A 16,723-nucleotide genomic window follows, 5' to 3' on the forward strand; every position below is an offset into this window, starting at 1 on the left:
CCTGATGCTCCCACGTCCACCTCCAAAATGCTGGGATTACATTCATGTACATTGCTTCTTGAAGTCCAGTCCTTCTGCTAGGGTGGTCCTGGTGACCTCACAGACTATTTGATCATCTCCTGCGGGCTTGTTTGAGGGACCTTTATTCTTTACCATTGCGCTCCATGTTTGTATTTATCCCAGAACCAATTACAATCGTGACTTAGGTTTTCTCAAAGACTTATTTACTTTTATTTTATGTATATGGGTGTTTGCCTGCATGCATTTCGATGCATGAGAGTGGAGTGTCTGTGGAATCCAGAAGAGGACATAGGATCCCATGTGACTAGAGTCGCAGAGGGTTGTGAGACCCCATGAGGGTCCTGTGAAGAACAGCCAGTGTTCTTAACCTCTGAGCTCCCTCTCTAGCCCATTGATCACTGTAATTTAAAACCCAGAAAGAGCTAGAGAGCTTTTCTTCCTCTTCTCTGGATTGCCGGCTTTTCAGGATCCTTTTCAAGATCCTTCAAGACCCTGTTTGAATTCTAGGATGACATTTGCTATTCCTACACAAAGCACTATTGGTGTTGTGGGAAAAAATTACTTAACTTTATAGTTAGTTACTCTGTTGCCTTTCATCCCACAAAAGGATATCTTTTATTTAGTGTCTTTCTCAATTTCTTTCAGTGTGTTACATTTCTCCAAGTAAAGTGTTTTATTGTTTTGATGCTACTATAAATGGAAGTGTCTTATTTGTTTTTATTTTAAGGTTTTTTTGGGGGGGGGTTGTTTTGTTTTGTTTTGTTTTCAAGACAGGGTTTCTCTGTGTAGCCCTGCTGTCCTGGAACTCACTCTGTAGATCAGGCTGGCCTCGAACTCAGAAATCCATCTGCCTCTGCCTCCCAAGTGCTGGGATTAAAGGTGTGCGCCACCACGCCCGACTTATTTTAAGGTTTTATTATCTTTAATTATGTACAGGCCTGTGTCTGCATGTGGACAGGTGCACACGCGTTCAGGAGTCTAAGGAGTCCAGAGGCATTGGGTCCCTGGGTCCCTGGAGCTGCAGGTGGTTGTGAGCCCTCTGCTGTGGGTGCTGAGAATGTAGGGTCTGGGAAGGCAGCAAATGCTCTTCGCCACTGAGCCATCTTTCCAGCCCCTTAACTTCCCACTTGATTAATGTTTGTGGATATAAAATACAACCAATATTTATATCTTAATATTGTATTCTTCAATCTTATGGGATTCTTGTCTTCAATTTAACTTTTCTCAGTGTGGAATCTTCAGGATTTTCTTTACATATTATCTGCAAACAGAGATAACTTTGCTTCTTTCTTTTTATGTGCCCCTTATTTCTCCTCGTTCCTAACTGTCCCGGCTAAGACTTCCAGTTAAACAGAAATGGCAAGCGTGAGTCCTTGCCTTGTTTCCGATCTCAGAGTAAGCTTGTTTGTTTTAGTGTGAGCTTTCATGTGTGCCTTTGTCATGTTGTGATGGGCTCTATTTCTGGCATGTCTTGGACTTTTCTAGGGCTTGGTCTTTATGTCATCGCAGACACTTAGTTTTCTAATCCTCATGAGGCTTTTGTTGCTACTAAGCTGTGTTGAATAGAACCGTTATCAAAATAGAAGTTCTTGGATTTTTTTTTCCTATCTTCAGGGTGGAAACATGGTCAATATTTGAGTTGGGCATGTTGGCACACCTCTGTAATCTCAGCACTCAAGAGGCTGAGGCAGGGGGATAGAGAGCTTGAGGCTATTTTAGGAACATTGCAAGATTCTAACTCAAGAAAAAAATACCTTGGGTAATTTGGCCATTAAGGACACTGCTTGCTGTTCAGACTGTTTGTGTGTGCGCCCTTATCAGAGTAAAGGACATTCCTCTGTCCCTGCAATAGAGGGATTTTATTTTTTTGATGGGCTCTCAAAACCACGAATGGATCTCTCAATCCATTAAATATATTTTCTGAACCTATTAAATAGTCAGATAAAATTGTCCTTTCTTTTGTAAATGGCATAAAATAGACGCCCAAAGCTATGTTCTGTATTGACATAAATGGCGTGAAGACAGCGTTAACCACTTTTGCATCATTATATCTGAACGGGAGCTTTCTGTTAGGACCTTTGCACTTCACTTGTGTAAAAGATGCACTCTTTTTTCATGTGGATGGTTGACATCGTGGTTGGTTTACCTTCCAGCCTAATTCATTTACAGTTAATGGAAGTGCTCCTGTGCTTGGGATTAAGCCTGTGAAAGCAAGTGCCTTGGTGTTCTCTGTCGTTTTGATTTTTGTTTTCATGTACTCTTGTTCCCTCTTCCCTTTTTATATGCTCCACTCTTGAACATGGCTGCTACTCTCAGAGGCTGTTGGGGAAAGCCTGCAGGCCTGGCTGCACAGGACGTGGGCCATCCTGGGCTATGGAACAAACAATACCTCCCATCTTTTAAAAAAGAAAAAGAAAAACTACTGCTCTGTGTTTTCTATTATCTTGTTTGTTGCTCCTTTATATAATGGTGTGCGTCTCTGCAAGACCTTAAAGGATATTTTGTTAGATATAAAATTATACATTTAAATTAAAAATTTTCAGCCTTTAAAGCTTTTATTCTATTGCTTCCTATCTTCTTTTTTTAAAGATATTTATCCATTTATTTATTCGTTTATTCATTTATCTAGTATATGTGAATACACTGTAGCTGTCTTCAGACATCCTAGAAGAGGGCATCAGATCCCATTACAGATGGTTGTGAGCCTCCATGTGGTTGCTGGGAATTGAACTCAGGACCTCTGGAAGAGCAGTCGGTGCTCTTAACTACTGAGCCATCTCTCCAGCCCGCTTCCTATCTTCTTTATTTCTGTGTTAGTCAGATGTTAGTCATATTATGCCCTCTTTGAAGGAAAATTATTTTTCCTCTGTAGTACTTTCAATGTCCCTTTGTCATCATCATTATCATTAGTTTTTTGATAAAGTTTTTTTTTTTTCTGTGTAGCCCTGACTGTCCTGGAACTCACTCTGTAGACCAGGCTGTCCTGGAACTAAGAGATCTGCCTGCCTCTGCCCTCTGAGTGCTGGGATTAAAGGTGTGTGGTACCTTTAATCTTTGTCTTTAATTTTAAATATAGTTGTTCTAGAGATCTGGCAGGAAAATTTATCGGGGGGGGGGGGGAGGCTGGTGCAGAGACATCAGTCCATTATGATGGGAAGCGTCCCAAAGAACAGAGTAGTTCTGGCATGGTGGCCAGGAAGCAGAGAAAAGGGACGGACAGAGGATGCAGGAAGGGGACAGGGCAAGGGACTTCCTGAGACATAATTCCCTTAACTGACTCCCTTCACGCCACCTCCTACTTTGTGCTGTTGCCCCGGGCTCACCTTGTTGGTCACAGGCTCTGTACGTAGCTCCCTATTACATTAACAGCACTCTAGGCGCTGTGAATGAAGACGTGGCACCTTTGAATGAAGCTGATGCTTTCTGGATAGCTTTTTCATTTCCTTCTAAATAGAAGCATCTGCTGAGACAGCTGATTGTAAGCTTCTCGTATGCTGGTGAGTGTGGGCATGGCATGGCTGGCTTTGAGGGAAGTCGCTGTCCTCGTTCATTAGGTCACACACAACTGTTTCCAGACCACTTGGGTCATCATCTCTCCCTGGCTGTGAATAGCAATTTCTGTGTATCAGACTCTGACCAATCTGATAAAACATCCGTGGTAAGCCCTTGTGGTTTTATTTGTATTTCTTTGCTCCCTAAGAGCTCTTAGAATTCTCTGGGGCCTTCATTTGCTCCCTTTAACCTTCTCCACTTCCCTATGAGTTACTGAAATACGGTTAGCTACTAGTCTGCTTTATCCCAACCCAGCCCTGGGGCCTGATAAACACTCTGATACATCCCCATGCAATAATGCATTCAGCACTCACAACCAACTTCAGCAAAGGCCTTTGACCCACACTGATAGTGGAAAACACAGAATCAGAGAGGCTAGGTAATTTGCCCAAGGACACACAGCTGGGATGTAGCAGACTTCAGGCCCTCTGCTTCCCACTGGAAAGAGGATGCAGAAACTCTTGGAATACCTCCTACCTTTCTAATGAGCCTCATGTGCATCCTAGGAGGAAGTCAGGGTAAAGAGACCAGCATGACCAGAAGACCCCTTTGGGTGCCAAGAGAATGGGGAGGGAGTGATGGGGACACCTTCAGCACCAACGTCGTTCTTCCCTTGGTGCAGCAGCCCTTAAGTGTGTTCTCAGATCCCAGAGCAAGAGTGTGAAAAAGCTGTCAGTGCAGAGGGCCAGCATCTCCATTTGGGGGCAGCCCATCTTCAACACTTCTGATACATCTGCCCCCCACTTTTAAAGATAAACAGAGAGGACCGATCCCCAACTCCTGGAGTATCAAGAAGGTGGCATGACTGGGTTTTGTTTTGTTTTGTTTTCTGTCAGCTGTTATATCTCACAGTGGCGGGCTAGCTTTTCAGCAAAAAACAAAACAAACAAACAAAACAAAAAACAACAAAAAACCTGATTTGTGATTTGCTTAAGAAACTTTTATGTGGGCCCATGAGATGGTTCAGTAGGTAGAGGTGCTTAGCTGGGTGACCTGAGTTCAGTATCTGGGATCCACACAATGGAAGGAGAGAACCAACTCTTGCAGGTTGTCATCTGACCTCCTTATGTGAGCTGTGGCACACACACACACACACACACACACACACACACAGTGTAATTAAAACAGGAACATGTAACATATACCCTGTGCCTATGACTGTTGCAGGTGTTTATAAGCACCAAGTTAATTTCCCAAGGGCTCTGACAGAATGGTACCTTGATCATCGGTACTTACAGGTGAAGGTCTGGGACTCAGAACAGTTAAGCCATCTGCCTGAAATCACACAGCCTGGATCTGAACTGAGGCTGTGCCAGCTCCATAGTGTGCTTACCCAGCATGCTGCCCACTGCCTCTCTGTTTCGTCCTGTTAGCTGTCGATGCTAATAACGCAGTATTATCTTTTGACACAAGCTTGTTAGAGTAAAACGATGGTCAGCAAGTTAAAGATAGTAAGTAGAATAGCGCCATGTAAACCCTGAAGGTGGTAAGTGAATGGTGGCGGTTCTAGAACGTTCTAGCCCAGCCAGCTAGAGTAGATGGACCACAGAGCTGGCATGTTAGGATAGCGAGGGCTGTGATTCAGGGAGAGGACTCAGCGTGCACGGAGGCAGCAAGGCACTGGGACTGTGGTGTTCGGGATAGAGTGACTGTGCTGCTTAGGTTTGTGTCAACTTGACCCAAGCTAGAGTCATTTGGAAAGAGAAAAACCTTAATGTATAGAACGCCTCTGTCAGATTGACTGTAGGCAGCCTGTAGGACATTTTATTGATTAATGTTTGATGTGGGAGGGCGCAACCCACCATGGGTAGTGTCACCCCTGGGCAGGTGGTCCTGGGTTATAAAAGAAAGAAGGCTGGGCAAGCCATGGAGGAGCAAGCCAGTAAGCAGCATCCCTCCATGGCCTCTGCATCAGCTTCTGCCTCCAAGTTCCTGCCCTAACTGTGTTCAGTGGTGGAGTGTGACCCGAGAGTTGTCAACTGAAATACACCCTTTCTCTACGAGTTGCTTATGGTCCTGGTGTTTATCACAGCACCAGAAAAAAAAGGAGAACAGCAGGAGTGGGTGTGGCTTACACCGGATACCCGTCCTGCCACTGGCTGCTCTCAGCTCTGAGGTTCAGGGGTAGAATGTATTCATGTCAAAGATGGCAACTGAGGCCCTGGTCATCCACAAAAAGATCAGAGGTCAGCTGAATACTGGGTCCCTCCTCCTCTTTGCTATGCCAGGAAAAAGCACACAGAAATATAACTAACACAGTATAGGGGGGATAGGGGTCTTTGGGCTCATGTAAATGAAAGGTTTACATGTGGGCATCAGATATAACCTAATTCATGTTCTTAATGTAGCCCTGCTGTTGTGGCTCGAATCTGAAGTGTCTCCTATAGGCTCATGTGTTTAAATGCTTGTTCCTACGATTGGGGACGGAGCCTGGATGAAGGAAGTAGGTCTCTGGGGGCGGGCCTTTGAGGGTGATACCCACCCTGTTTCCTGCCTTGCTCCCTGCTTGGTGGGCCATCACGATGGGAATGGCCTCTGCCAAGCACCTGTATCACCACTCTACCACACCTTCCTGTTGGGACAGGCTGAACCCCTGAAATCATGAGCCAAGGTACAACTCTAAGAGACAACCAAAGGTGTCTGCAGGTTTCTGATAGGCGCCCAGAAAAGCATCAATATCAGGAATCTACAGATGAGGCCAGGCTGTCTGCCACTTGCTTCCCTGAGCTTGTGTCTTGCTGGGCCTGGTTCTGTGCCTTGTCTGTGGACCATGCAGAGGGGCTGCAGCTGAGAGAGCCCACCGTGAGGAGGGCTGCCAATTCAGGCAGACAGAGCAGCTGATGTCTGTCTGTGGCTTGTGTAGAGCTGTGGTGTGGAGTGGAAGAGCGGAGGCTCCTGACAAAGGACGGAAGGGTATCCACTTTCCCTCTGGCTGAGGTTCGACACAGAGTTCTGCTCTGCTGGGATGTCTGTCGCAGGTGTGACACCTTAGAGAGGAGCAGGCTTGGAGCAAGCCTCCTATGGTCAGAGCTCACCTCTTCAGAGTGTCATATCAGGGGTGGGGGAGGGGGCTTTGCTCAGTCTGGTGCTGCACCAAAGCACCGGACCCTGGCAAGTGAGAAGGATGTTTATTCAGCTGAGGGTCTAGCATCTGGGGAGCCAGGGCCATGGCCACTATCACAGCCTGGTAGGGAGCTGTACAAGGAGGCACAGCTGATGCGCCAGTTTGGATCTCTCTTCCTTTCCTCCCATGTCCTCCCTGCTTGCCTTTCTTTTCCAATGCTGGGGGCAGAAACCAGGGACTCATATATGTTTAGGCAAATACTGGAATACCGAGTTCCATTCCTGCCATGATGTATTCAAAACTCACTAATGCCATCACGGGCTCTGCCTTCATGACCTCAGCTAATCCCGATTCCCTCCATTCTATTAAAGTATGGTCTGGGTGTTAGGTTTCTAACACACAAAGTTTTTTTTGGGGGGGTGTGTGTGACACAAACCATACCACAGGGCTTGTGAAGGTGGGGGCCACCCAAGATCAGGGTTACTCAAAGCAGGTTAACTGACATTTTCCATAATTTTTTTATTCTAATTCTGATGTTATAGTAACGACTATAATTACAATAGTTATAAGGCTGAAGCAGGAAGTTCAGAAGGTCATGATCAGTCTTGGTTACATAGTTAAGACTCTGTCTCAAGAAGACAGGGGTGGAAAGGAAGAAAATACACCCCTGTGGAAAAAGTGTACACCACGAGTGTGAATTTTTAGAATGGGGTTGGAATAAAATTAAGCATTTATAGAAAAACAGTAAATAAGTAATTTTGAAAGTGAAGCATTTTGGAAGCCCCTTGGGCACAGCGTTCCTGGTTGTTCTGTTCCAGAACTTTCTGGACTCTGTTCTAGCTCAGTCAGCCCCGCACATGCTGTGTGTCAGAGCCTATGCCCAGCTTTCTCTACACAAAGCTCTAGACAGGCCTTCATTGCTTCATTTTATGAGGCCCAGAGATAGCAAGAGACTGGCCTGGGGCCACACAGCTGGCCTTCTGAACCTTGGTCATTTACACTGCTTCTTTGATGATGGTCTGGTAGGCTACTCAATGCTGCTGGATTTGGGGGAAGCCCGGATGAAATGTAGTCTTATGGTGAGGTCTGGGATAGTGTCTGACCTGACCCATGCGTAGGCTACCTTCCTTCAAGGCCCTGGTCCTTGCTCCACAGTAGAAGAGCTGGACTGCACGAGACTCCTGAGCAGGTGGTCTCCCTGAGCTAGCACTTCTATAGGCAAAGGGCAGGAGGAGCCTGGTGTTGTCCACCTATGGTTACCCTTCTGCCCACAGCATCATTACCCCCTTGATTCTACAGGGGCCCTGTCTATCTCAGCCAGTCAGGGGCTCTCAGCAACTTTGTGTGGTGCCCTGGCTTTCCTAGTGTGCCACTGTGGGCTACCCCGGGCTTCCTGTTCTAATAAGAATACCTCCTAGGTCCCCCATGGGCTAACCTCATCTTTGGTACTCAACAGGGGTCTTCTTTATGAGCTTCGGACCAGCTCTTTTGATGTGGCAGGGACTGACCCTGGGTGGGGAAGCCACTCAGTGCATGACCCCAGCTGGTTCACCACATATACCACATACTTTTCTTGCAGGTCTGGGACACAGCATGCCCCGGGGCCCAGTGGCTGCCTTACTCCTGCTGATTCTCCATGGAGGTAAGCCTCAGTACCATGACTGCAGGATGGATGGAGGCCATCTCCTCCCACAAAGCTCAGCTGGGCCCACATGATGTTGTAGGCTCCTGGTCATGTCATGGCTGCTGGCCAACAACCCACAATCCACAGCCTCTGTCTATTTGACCCTAAAACTGAATGCCTCATTTCCAAAGAGCTCCAGTAAACAGAAAAGCTCTCCACCATCATGGGAAGGAAGTCATACCCTTGGTCTAACCTCCATTCCTCTTTGTGCAAGACTCTTACTCAGGTCATGAACCCTCAGTAGGCTGGAGGAGAAGGGAGGTGGAGATAGAGAAGCCAGAATTCTGTTGGCAGTCCCTGAGGAAAGGCGTCAGAACTGCAGGCCAAGAGTCCTGTTTAGGGCACTCTCCCCAAAGCCAAGAGTCCAGAAGTGCTCTTCCTCAAGAGCTAGGAGATGAGAGGCTGTTTAGACTGCCCAGGGCGAGGGGAACTTGACTCCCTGCAGGATCAGCACCATTTGCTCTGGGTTTTACCGAAATATCCAGTACTTTAGTTCCCTTAGGAAACAGGCGTGACTCTTGATTTCCCTTTCTGTTTGCGACACCCTGCCTGCTCTGGAAACCCCTGTCATTCCTGAGTCAGGGAGAGGAGGTTGGGGGGCTGGGTATCAGGCACTTGTCACAAAGACTAGAATGTCATCTCCTGCTCTTCCTGTGGAGCCTGGCTGTGTTGCCATCAGTGGAAAGACAGAGGTTCAGGGAGAACACAGACCCTGCGGCCACCCTGTGGGTGGCTGCCTGACTCTTAGGTCTGCCTTTGTCTCATGGCACTAAGACAAAATATAAGGAGCTTGGATAGGATGATGGCTTTGGTGATGTGCTTGTCATTCCAGCATCAGGACCCATGGAAGGGACCTAGTGCAGCTGAGCATACTTGCATGGGGTGTGGGGGGGGTGGTGGAAGCAGATCCCAGGGGCATGCTGGTCAGGCTGCTCAGCTAAATCAGTGAGTTGCAGGCTGGGCGAGAGAGCCTATCTCAACAAACAAGGTTGAGAAAGACTGAGAAAGACCCCTGTCTGCAACTTGCATGTGTGCATGCATGTGCAGGAGCCTACACACAGGGTCAAATGTCTATCTTTCGCAGCCTGGGTGCTCAGACACTCTATGCCTGGAAAAGTCCAGCATCTAGTTCCGGTGTGGTGCTGACCCTCTTGTTTTCTTGATGGGAGACAGGATCTGGGCAGACAGAAGTCTGGTCCCTCCAGCCACTTGTAACACCACTAGGCCCCCTTAGGAGCTTGGTCTGGGGACTCTATTGCTGTGGAGGCCCCGCCTCCTCACATGCTCAGTGGCCTGAGCATTTGATGGGGCACACACATTCTAATTTTACCAGGGCCCCAGGTACCTGTTGTGCTGCTATTAGTTCATTCATTTATTCATTCATTTTTGAGCTTTGGAGACAAGGTTTTGGTCTGTAGTTGTAATCCTCCTGCCTCAGCTTGCTGCTATGTCAATTCTATGTTATTTTTATTTCATAGTCAGATACTTTTCCTTTCCCTTTAAGACAGGATCTGGCTGTGTAGCCCAGGCTGGTCTTAAATTGGGAATCCACCTGCCTCTGTTCCCCAAATGCTTGGGAAGGCAGATGTGTCCCATGCCTGCTCTACTGTCATTTGCAAAGGAAACAAATGGCTGGGGTGGTGGGGGAGAGGGTGGAGGAGAGGTTAGGGGAGCAAGAGGGAGAGAGGGTGGGAAAGAGGGAGGGAGGGGGAGAGGGAGGGGGAGAGGGGGAGGGAGAAGATAGAGGAGAAGGTGGGGGAGAGGGAGAGGGTGGGGGAGGGGGAGGGGGAAAGGGTGGGAGAGAGGGAGGGGGAGAGGTGGCTCTTCCAGCCTAGTGCCTGCTGCAGCATTCAACCTGGTAGCCATGCTGTCATCAGCAGCGACACAGTTAACTTTTCTACAAACTCTGAAGTCTTCTCCACTCTTTCACCGGCTTCCCTAACCCCTCCCCTCCTGGAAGAGGCTACAAGCTCATGTCCCTGTGCCACTTGCCCTGACCTGGGGGATTTATTTGTTCTCTGCCTATAGTGGATTCAAAGTGTTTTACCCTATGAGGGACAGTGGTCTTAGAACCAAATATCGAGCCCAGTTTCACATTAAAAGAGCCTCATCACCATGACTACTCTTGAAATGTTGGGACTCACACAAAAACTTCTAGATGACAAGAGTCCCCGTGTCCCAGGCTTTCATCCCAGCCTGTGACTCTGCCCAAGCTTGTCCTCAGCCTCACACAACCTGCCAAGGCCTTTCCCCTGTGTCTCACCCACAAGGGCCTCTCTGTTATCCCGCCAGCTTGGAGCTGCCTGGACCTCACTTGCTACACTGACTACCTCTGGACCATCACCTGTGTCCTGGAGACACGGAGCCCCAACCCCAGCATACTCAGTCTCACCTGGTGAGTAGCCACGCCTCCAGGCCCTGAGGAGCTGCTCAGAGAAGATGACAGGATGTGGAGGGGCTGCCTACTGAGCCCAGGGCTGAGCTAACCTGTGGCATGCTCTGTGGGAAGCTTAGCTACAAGCAAGGGCCCGCCCCTTCCACCAGCAATGTCAATCACTGGGATTATGAGCTGGGAGCCAGGTCCCCACCTTACAGATGACCAAGCTCACAGGACTCACTTGGATCACACAAATGGGAGGCTGTAGTCTGACTTGCTTTCCCTCATAGACCTTCCTGGGTTGGTAGCCCTGGGATGGACAGTTCCCAGTGACCTTCTAAGCACTGAGTAGGCACTGTGTCCTCACCATGAATAATTTTTAAATTATTGCTACCATGTTCCAGTCGAGGATACTGAATTTCAGTGAGGTTTAGCCACTGGCCCAGATTCTCATAGCCAGTGTACTCACAATCCCACACGATGTTTTAGGATACACACCACTTGTCCTTCAGGCGTTCACCCACTTTAAACAAGGTTTTTGCCAGATGTGCTGTAGGGGCTGAGGATCAAAACAAGACTCGATACTGCAGGGTGGGGGAGTCAGGGATGCTCAGCTGGGTTGGCCAGGGCATTCATGCCAGCAGGCACAGCACGTGCAAAGGTCACGGGTGAGCAAACGCCACGAGTGTCAGCTCTTGCTTCCAGTGCCACCTGACTGTGACCTGAGCAGAGTGAGCCAGAGTGAGGGGAAATAGAAGACACAGATGGTGGTGGTTGTGCAGCAGCCGTCTGGGCTGCATGGAGAAGGGCAGCTGGGGTCAGGGAGCTTTGAAGGCCCCTCTGGCTGCTACACTGAGAGTGTTGGAGTTCAGAGATAGCGGAGGAGGGAGCAATACCTTCAGACAGCCGTTACAGGGCTTGAGGCTGGAGGCTCGCTTGGAGGAGATTGTTCAGCAAGGTTTGAATTACAAGAAATTCAGTGAAGAACTAAGTAAAGTGGCAGATTGGTCCTGGAGGGTGGGTGGTCACGTTCAGGAAGGAAGAAAATATACCTCCGAGGACTTCTATATGTACTCTAAAACCCATCCTTTTTTGCCCAGTGAGACTTAAAGAGCCAAAGCATTCCTCACTGTCCCATCTGACCAATGTCCCTGGAAGATCTCTCAGAGCAGAGAACTACTAAGCCTTACTCCCCTCTAAGCACAGAGCTGTGGCTGTGCCGTGGTGGAGGGTGGGAAGGAGCGAAAGCCAGCCCGGGGTTTCCTATAGCTCAGCAGTCCCAAAGCTGAGAGCTGCTGCCCTGGGCAAGATAGTGAGTGTCTGGTCCTCTGAAGTACGCAAGCTGTGTCTGGCTGGACTCAGAGCATGCTGGGTGCCGTAGGGAGGGGACTGTCCCTGTGAGAGGGGCTGCTTGGACCATGACCCTGAGCCCTACCTCCAGCCCTTCTCAGTTCAAGCTTTGCTTTACTGTCCTGCCCCAGGCACTGAGCTCCACTGTCCCCAGCCCCATGACTGTCTACTCTGTCCCCAAAGGCAAGATGAATATGAGGAACTTCAGGACCAAGAGACCTTCTGCAGCCTACACAGGTCTGGCCACAACACCACACATATATGGTACACGTGCCATATGCGCTTGTCTCAATTCCTGTCCGATGAAGTTTTCATTGTCAATGTGACGGACCAGTCTGGCAACAACTCCCAAGAGTGTGGCAGCTTTGTCCTGGCTGAGAGCAGTAAGTACCATGAGCCCGAAGCAGAGAGGACCTAGGACCTTTCTCTGACCTCAGAGCAAGCTCTTCTCACTCGGCCAAAATCTACTCTCTTTGGTGTGTCCTTTTGAGATGCACAGCTCAGGTGTGATGTTTTGATACGAGATTTGGGCTAAATGGCCATGGAGAGCCTTAGAGGCTTGGAAAGGTGTAGGGCAAGGACTCCACTCAGCCCTCCATCTCTGCCTGACCCTGAACAAGGTTTACCTTGTAAAGACCCTTTAAACATGACCCCTAGGATTTTGCTCCTAGTATGAGCATCAGTCAGCTAACATGAAATCCTTGCAGCTAGATGAGAGGGGCCTAAAGTTAGGAAGGCCCCAGGATGGACCTGGCTATAGCTGTCACGGAGCCCAGGCTGGGCAAAGGAGGGATCTGGGGCAGGCAGTGGCTTTGGCGCATGGCAGCATGTGTATCTATAGATACATATACATGTATGAGTATTATATGTTTATATGTATGCATCTCTGTGTGGTATGGGGCCCCTTCTTTAGGAGAGAAATCGAAAGCAACAGAATCCAGTAGGTGCCTTGCTTAGGACGTTTCTGCATTAGGCACTAATATTAAACTCTAAGAAACTCCCATCAGCCATCTGGAGTCCCAGCTTTTGAGGGTTTGTTTTTCTCTTTCCACTAAGAAAGGACAGAGGATCTTGGTCTGTATGCTTGTCCCCAGCTGGGCTGGGCTGAGCCTGAGTCCTGACTCTGCCTTTAAGCCTGGGAGTCCTTCTCCACTATCCCCAGTCCTAGGTCTCTGTTTCAGTCACCTGCCTGCAGTGATGAGATCTAGTCCAAACGAGCAGGGGCTGTGGCCAGGGAGTGCTTTGTTCCAAGTCAGCCAGCGGCCTTTAGACACTGTCGGGAGGGAGGGACTCTGCTGCCTGCAGAGTCTTACCCTGTTCCATCTTTCTGGGTCTTCCTCCAAGTCAAACCAGCTCCCCCCTTGAACGTGACTGTGGCCTTCTCAGGACGCTATGATATCTCCTGGGACTCAGCTTATGACGAACCCTCCAACTACGTGCTGAGGGGCAAGCTACAATATGAGCTGCAGTATCGGAACCTCAGAGACCCCTATGCTGTGGTGAGGTGGCTGGGCTTTGGGGTGGGAGCTACAGGGGTATCCAGGCAGGTCCCAGTGTAGTGGCACAAGGAACAGGGCTTAGCATTCCCTCCCTGCATGCAACCCTCTCCTTCCTTCTCCCTGGGTCGAAGAACCCCTCAGAACATCTCCACCTGGACTACTTCCTTACAGTCCACCTCAGTTACAGTGGGGCGAGTTTGGGAACATCCCACTTACTTGGAATGTGAAGGCTACTTGAGAGTGCACAGCTGGAAGTTTCCAGGATGGCCCACTGTTTAGACAGAGCGAGAATGGTCCTGGTTGAAGATTTCCATAAAGGACATCATCTAGAATGTTCCCAAGGAGACATTTATAGCCATCCATTGGCAAGATGGCTGTAACTAGGGACTTCCCAAAAGGTCTACTGTTAATGTCCTATGTCATTTGAGACAGGGAGTTCAGGGGCTCACTGTCTGTGAAGTTTCTAGTTAAGGACATATAGAGGTGTCCATGGTTGCTCCCAAGACATTGATGGTTGGTGGTCAGGCTACTGCCACAGAGAGGGAGCTCTAGTCAGGGATGTGCGCTCCCTGTGGGGGCCTGCGTGGTGTGACCCCAGTGGAAGGACTCTGTGCTCTACTGATGACCTGAGTGACTACAGAGTGTCCTGGTTCTTCTGTCCTGGCAGAGGCCGGTGACCAAGCTGATCTCAGTGGACTCAAGAAACGTCTCTCTTCTCCCTGAAGAGTTCCACAAAGATTCTAGCTACCAGCTGCAGGTGCGGGCAGCGCCTCAGCCAGGCACTTCATTCAGGGGGACCTGGAGTGAGTGGAGTGACCCCGTCATCTTTCAGACCCAGGCTGGGGGTAAGTGTGATGCTGGTAGGACACCCCACTCCTGGTACTAAAGCTGGTCCTGCTGCTGCTTCACAAGCCCTGAGATTCTCAGCATGGCTGGGAGGTCTGTGCTCAGTTATACATCCCCAGTTGCAACCACTCATCATTGTGAGGGGGTTGCTTCTTCTAATGGTGCATTTGACTCCTAACTCTGAAGGGAAAGCCATTGCCACATTTTATAGAAGAGGAAACTAAGGCTTGGAGAGATGGAATTCCAGTCAAGGTCACACTTAACTGGAATAAGAATGAAATACCTGATTTAATCAATTTAATAGAGTAAAGGGTTATTTTAGCTTATGGTTTCAGAAGGTTTGGCTCATGATTGCAAAGCCCTGTTGCATTGTTGGGGGGCTTACATCATGGTGGTCAGGACATAAAGAAGGTGCAAGGGCTGGGATGCCAATACCCCTTCAGTGTGTCTCTAATGGCCTAACCTCCTCCAACTAGACCCTGACTTCTAAATGTCCCACTACCTTCCAGTAACATACCAGGCTAGGACCAGAAGCCTTTGGGGGAAGGGTCATTTCATACCCAAACTCCAAAGGGAGGGATCAGAACCCAGCTTCCTTCCAGCCCCCCCTGCCCCACCCCACCATCCCCAGCACACCCACCCATGTTTTCTGGGAGACTTTTCTGTTGGACCCACGGTTTGCTCTCTGTGCAGAGCCCGAGGCAGGCTGGGACCCTCACATGCTGCTGCTCCTGGCTGTCTTGATCATTGTCCTGGTTTTCATGGGTCTGAAGATCCACCTGCCTTGGAGGTGAGGCCAGGGGCTCAGGGAGGCAGAGAAGGGGTCAGCCTGGGTCACAGTATCTCCAACCTAGACCTACTTTGGCCAGGGGACGTGGTGAGAGCACTGATGCTAATGAATAGTGTGTGTGTTCCATGTGCTAGCTAGACACTGTGCAGAACTTCCACCCCAGGTCCATGGCTACCCTGTAAACTTGGCACACTCCAAATGGAGAAAACTAAAGCACAGAACAGTCAAGCCACTTGCCCAAAGTCACACAATCATGAAGTGGCGAGGGTATGGGGTAGAAACTTTGTTCTTTGTGGAGACTTCAGTTGTGACTTTGTCCAGCAAATGAACTTTGAGGCTGAGGGGATAGTCACGCATCCCCTCCCCAGCCCTCTGTTCAGCTGGAAGGTAGGCTGCTGCGATCTGCTTTTACATACAGGCCCGCCGCTCTGCGTGCCATTGAGAGGGCCGGGCCAGGCTACTGTGGGCAGAGCCCTTTGATAAATGACAGAGTGAGCCTCTGCACACCCTGCTGATTGTCTTCCCCTCCAATGAGGTGCTCAGACGGGCACAGAGACTCTATAAGGGGGGTATCAGGGCAGCAGTGACAGCTGATGGTGACAGCCTGGGCTTCTCTCAGTCCCAACCCATCATGGTGGATGAGGAGGAAGTCGAGGCCCCAGAGGGCAGCGTGTGCCCAGGCCACAGCAGATGACAGAGGCAGGAACTTGAACATCTGCAGGAAGCTTGGGGGTGAGGGTGACTGTGGCTTCCGTTTAACTGATGGGTGGCAGGAAGGAGCCTGGCAGTAGAAATTGTTGCTTCTGCAGGAGAGGGGCCAGACCTCCTACTTGCTGCCACAGGGGCTTTGCCCACTCCTTTTCTTTGCAGGCTATGGAAAAAGATATGGGCACCAGTGCCCACCCCTGAGAGTTTCTTCCAGCCCCTGTACAGGGAGCACAGCGGGAACTTCAAGGTGAGCTACTTTGGATACACCCTCTGGGTCGTTTGCCCTTTGGGAAAACCCTACCAACCCTCACCCTAACCCCAAGACCACTCTGAGCCCAGAGCACTCTGGTCCATCCTACCTAGAACTAGCCCTCAGTTTCCCTATTCTGCAAGGTGTGGGGTTGCTCTTAGACTTAAACATCATGATGTATTTCCAACTTAGAGTTAAGGTGGGCAAACCAGGTGGCTCTGGGGGCATGAGCTGGGTGCCTAGGGTTTCCTAGGGTGGCCTTGTTCTGTGGTGGGAAGCAAGTCTTACCTGGGAAGGACTTGTCCTACCCCACAATACATCCCAAGTACAGCTGCCACTACTGTCATTCATTTCAAAGTGTCTGCCAGCCCTGATGCGCAAACCCAACATTGGCAGAAGGCACTGAAGAGAGCATGTGGTGTCAGGATAGGGAACCTGTAGCACACCATGGAGGTTAGCACTGTAGAGCACCCAAGGAACACCTGCTGTGCGCCTGGCCTGCAGCCTGACCTACAGTCGATCCTGCTGTGGGTTCCCAGCAACCCTGGGTCTCTAGGAGGAGATCTAGTCTCTAGAGTGGCC

At 49.5% G+C, this 16,723-nt stretch overlaps 1 protein-coding gene across 3 annotated transcripts in view; it reads left to right on the forward strand.

Moving 5' to 3' along the window:
- Positions 1–16,723, forward strand: part of Il21r (interleukin 21 receptor) — a 31,146-nt gene that overhangs the window by 11,400 nt on the left and 3,023 nt on the right. The window contains exons 2-8 of one of the 3 annotated variants that reach the window (XM_006508097.4): positions 8,217–8,279; positions 10,614–10,716; positions 12,180–12,431; positions 13,393–13,547; positions 14,215–14,392; positions 15,087–15,183; positions 16,054–16,138. In XM_006508097.4, coding sequence (XP_006508160.1) covers positions 8,274–8,279; positions 10,614–10,716; positions 12,180–12,431; positions 13,393–13,547; positions 14,215–14,392; positions 15,087–15,183; positions 16,054–16,138 — 876 coding nt within the window. In that variant the 5' untranslated portion in view covers positions 8,217–8,273. Of the gene's footprint in view, positions 1–8,216; positions 8,280–10,591; positions 10,717–12,179; positions 12,432–13,392; positions 13,548–14,214; positions 14,393–15,086; positions 15,184–16,053; positions 16,139–16,723 lie in introns of those variants that run through there. The other 2 variants (NM_021887.2, XM_006508098.4) reach the window with 2 other exon arrangements.

Source organism: Mus musculus, chromosome 7 (genome assembly GCF_000001635.26).
Source record: "Mus musculus strain C57BL/6J chromosome 7, GRCm38.p6 C57BL/6J".
Classification (NCBI taxonomy): domain Eukaryota; kingdom Metazoa; phylum Chordata; class Mammalia; order Rodentia; family Muridae; genus Mus; species Mus musculus.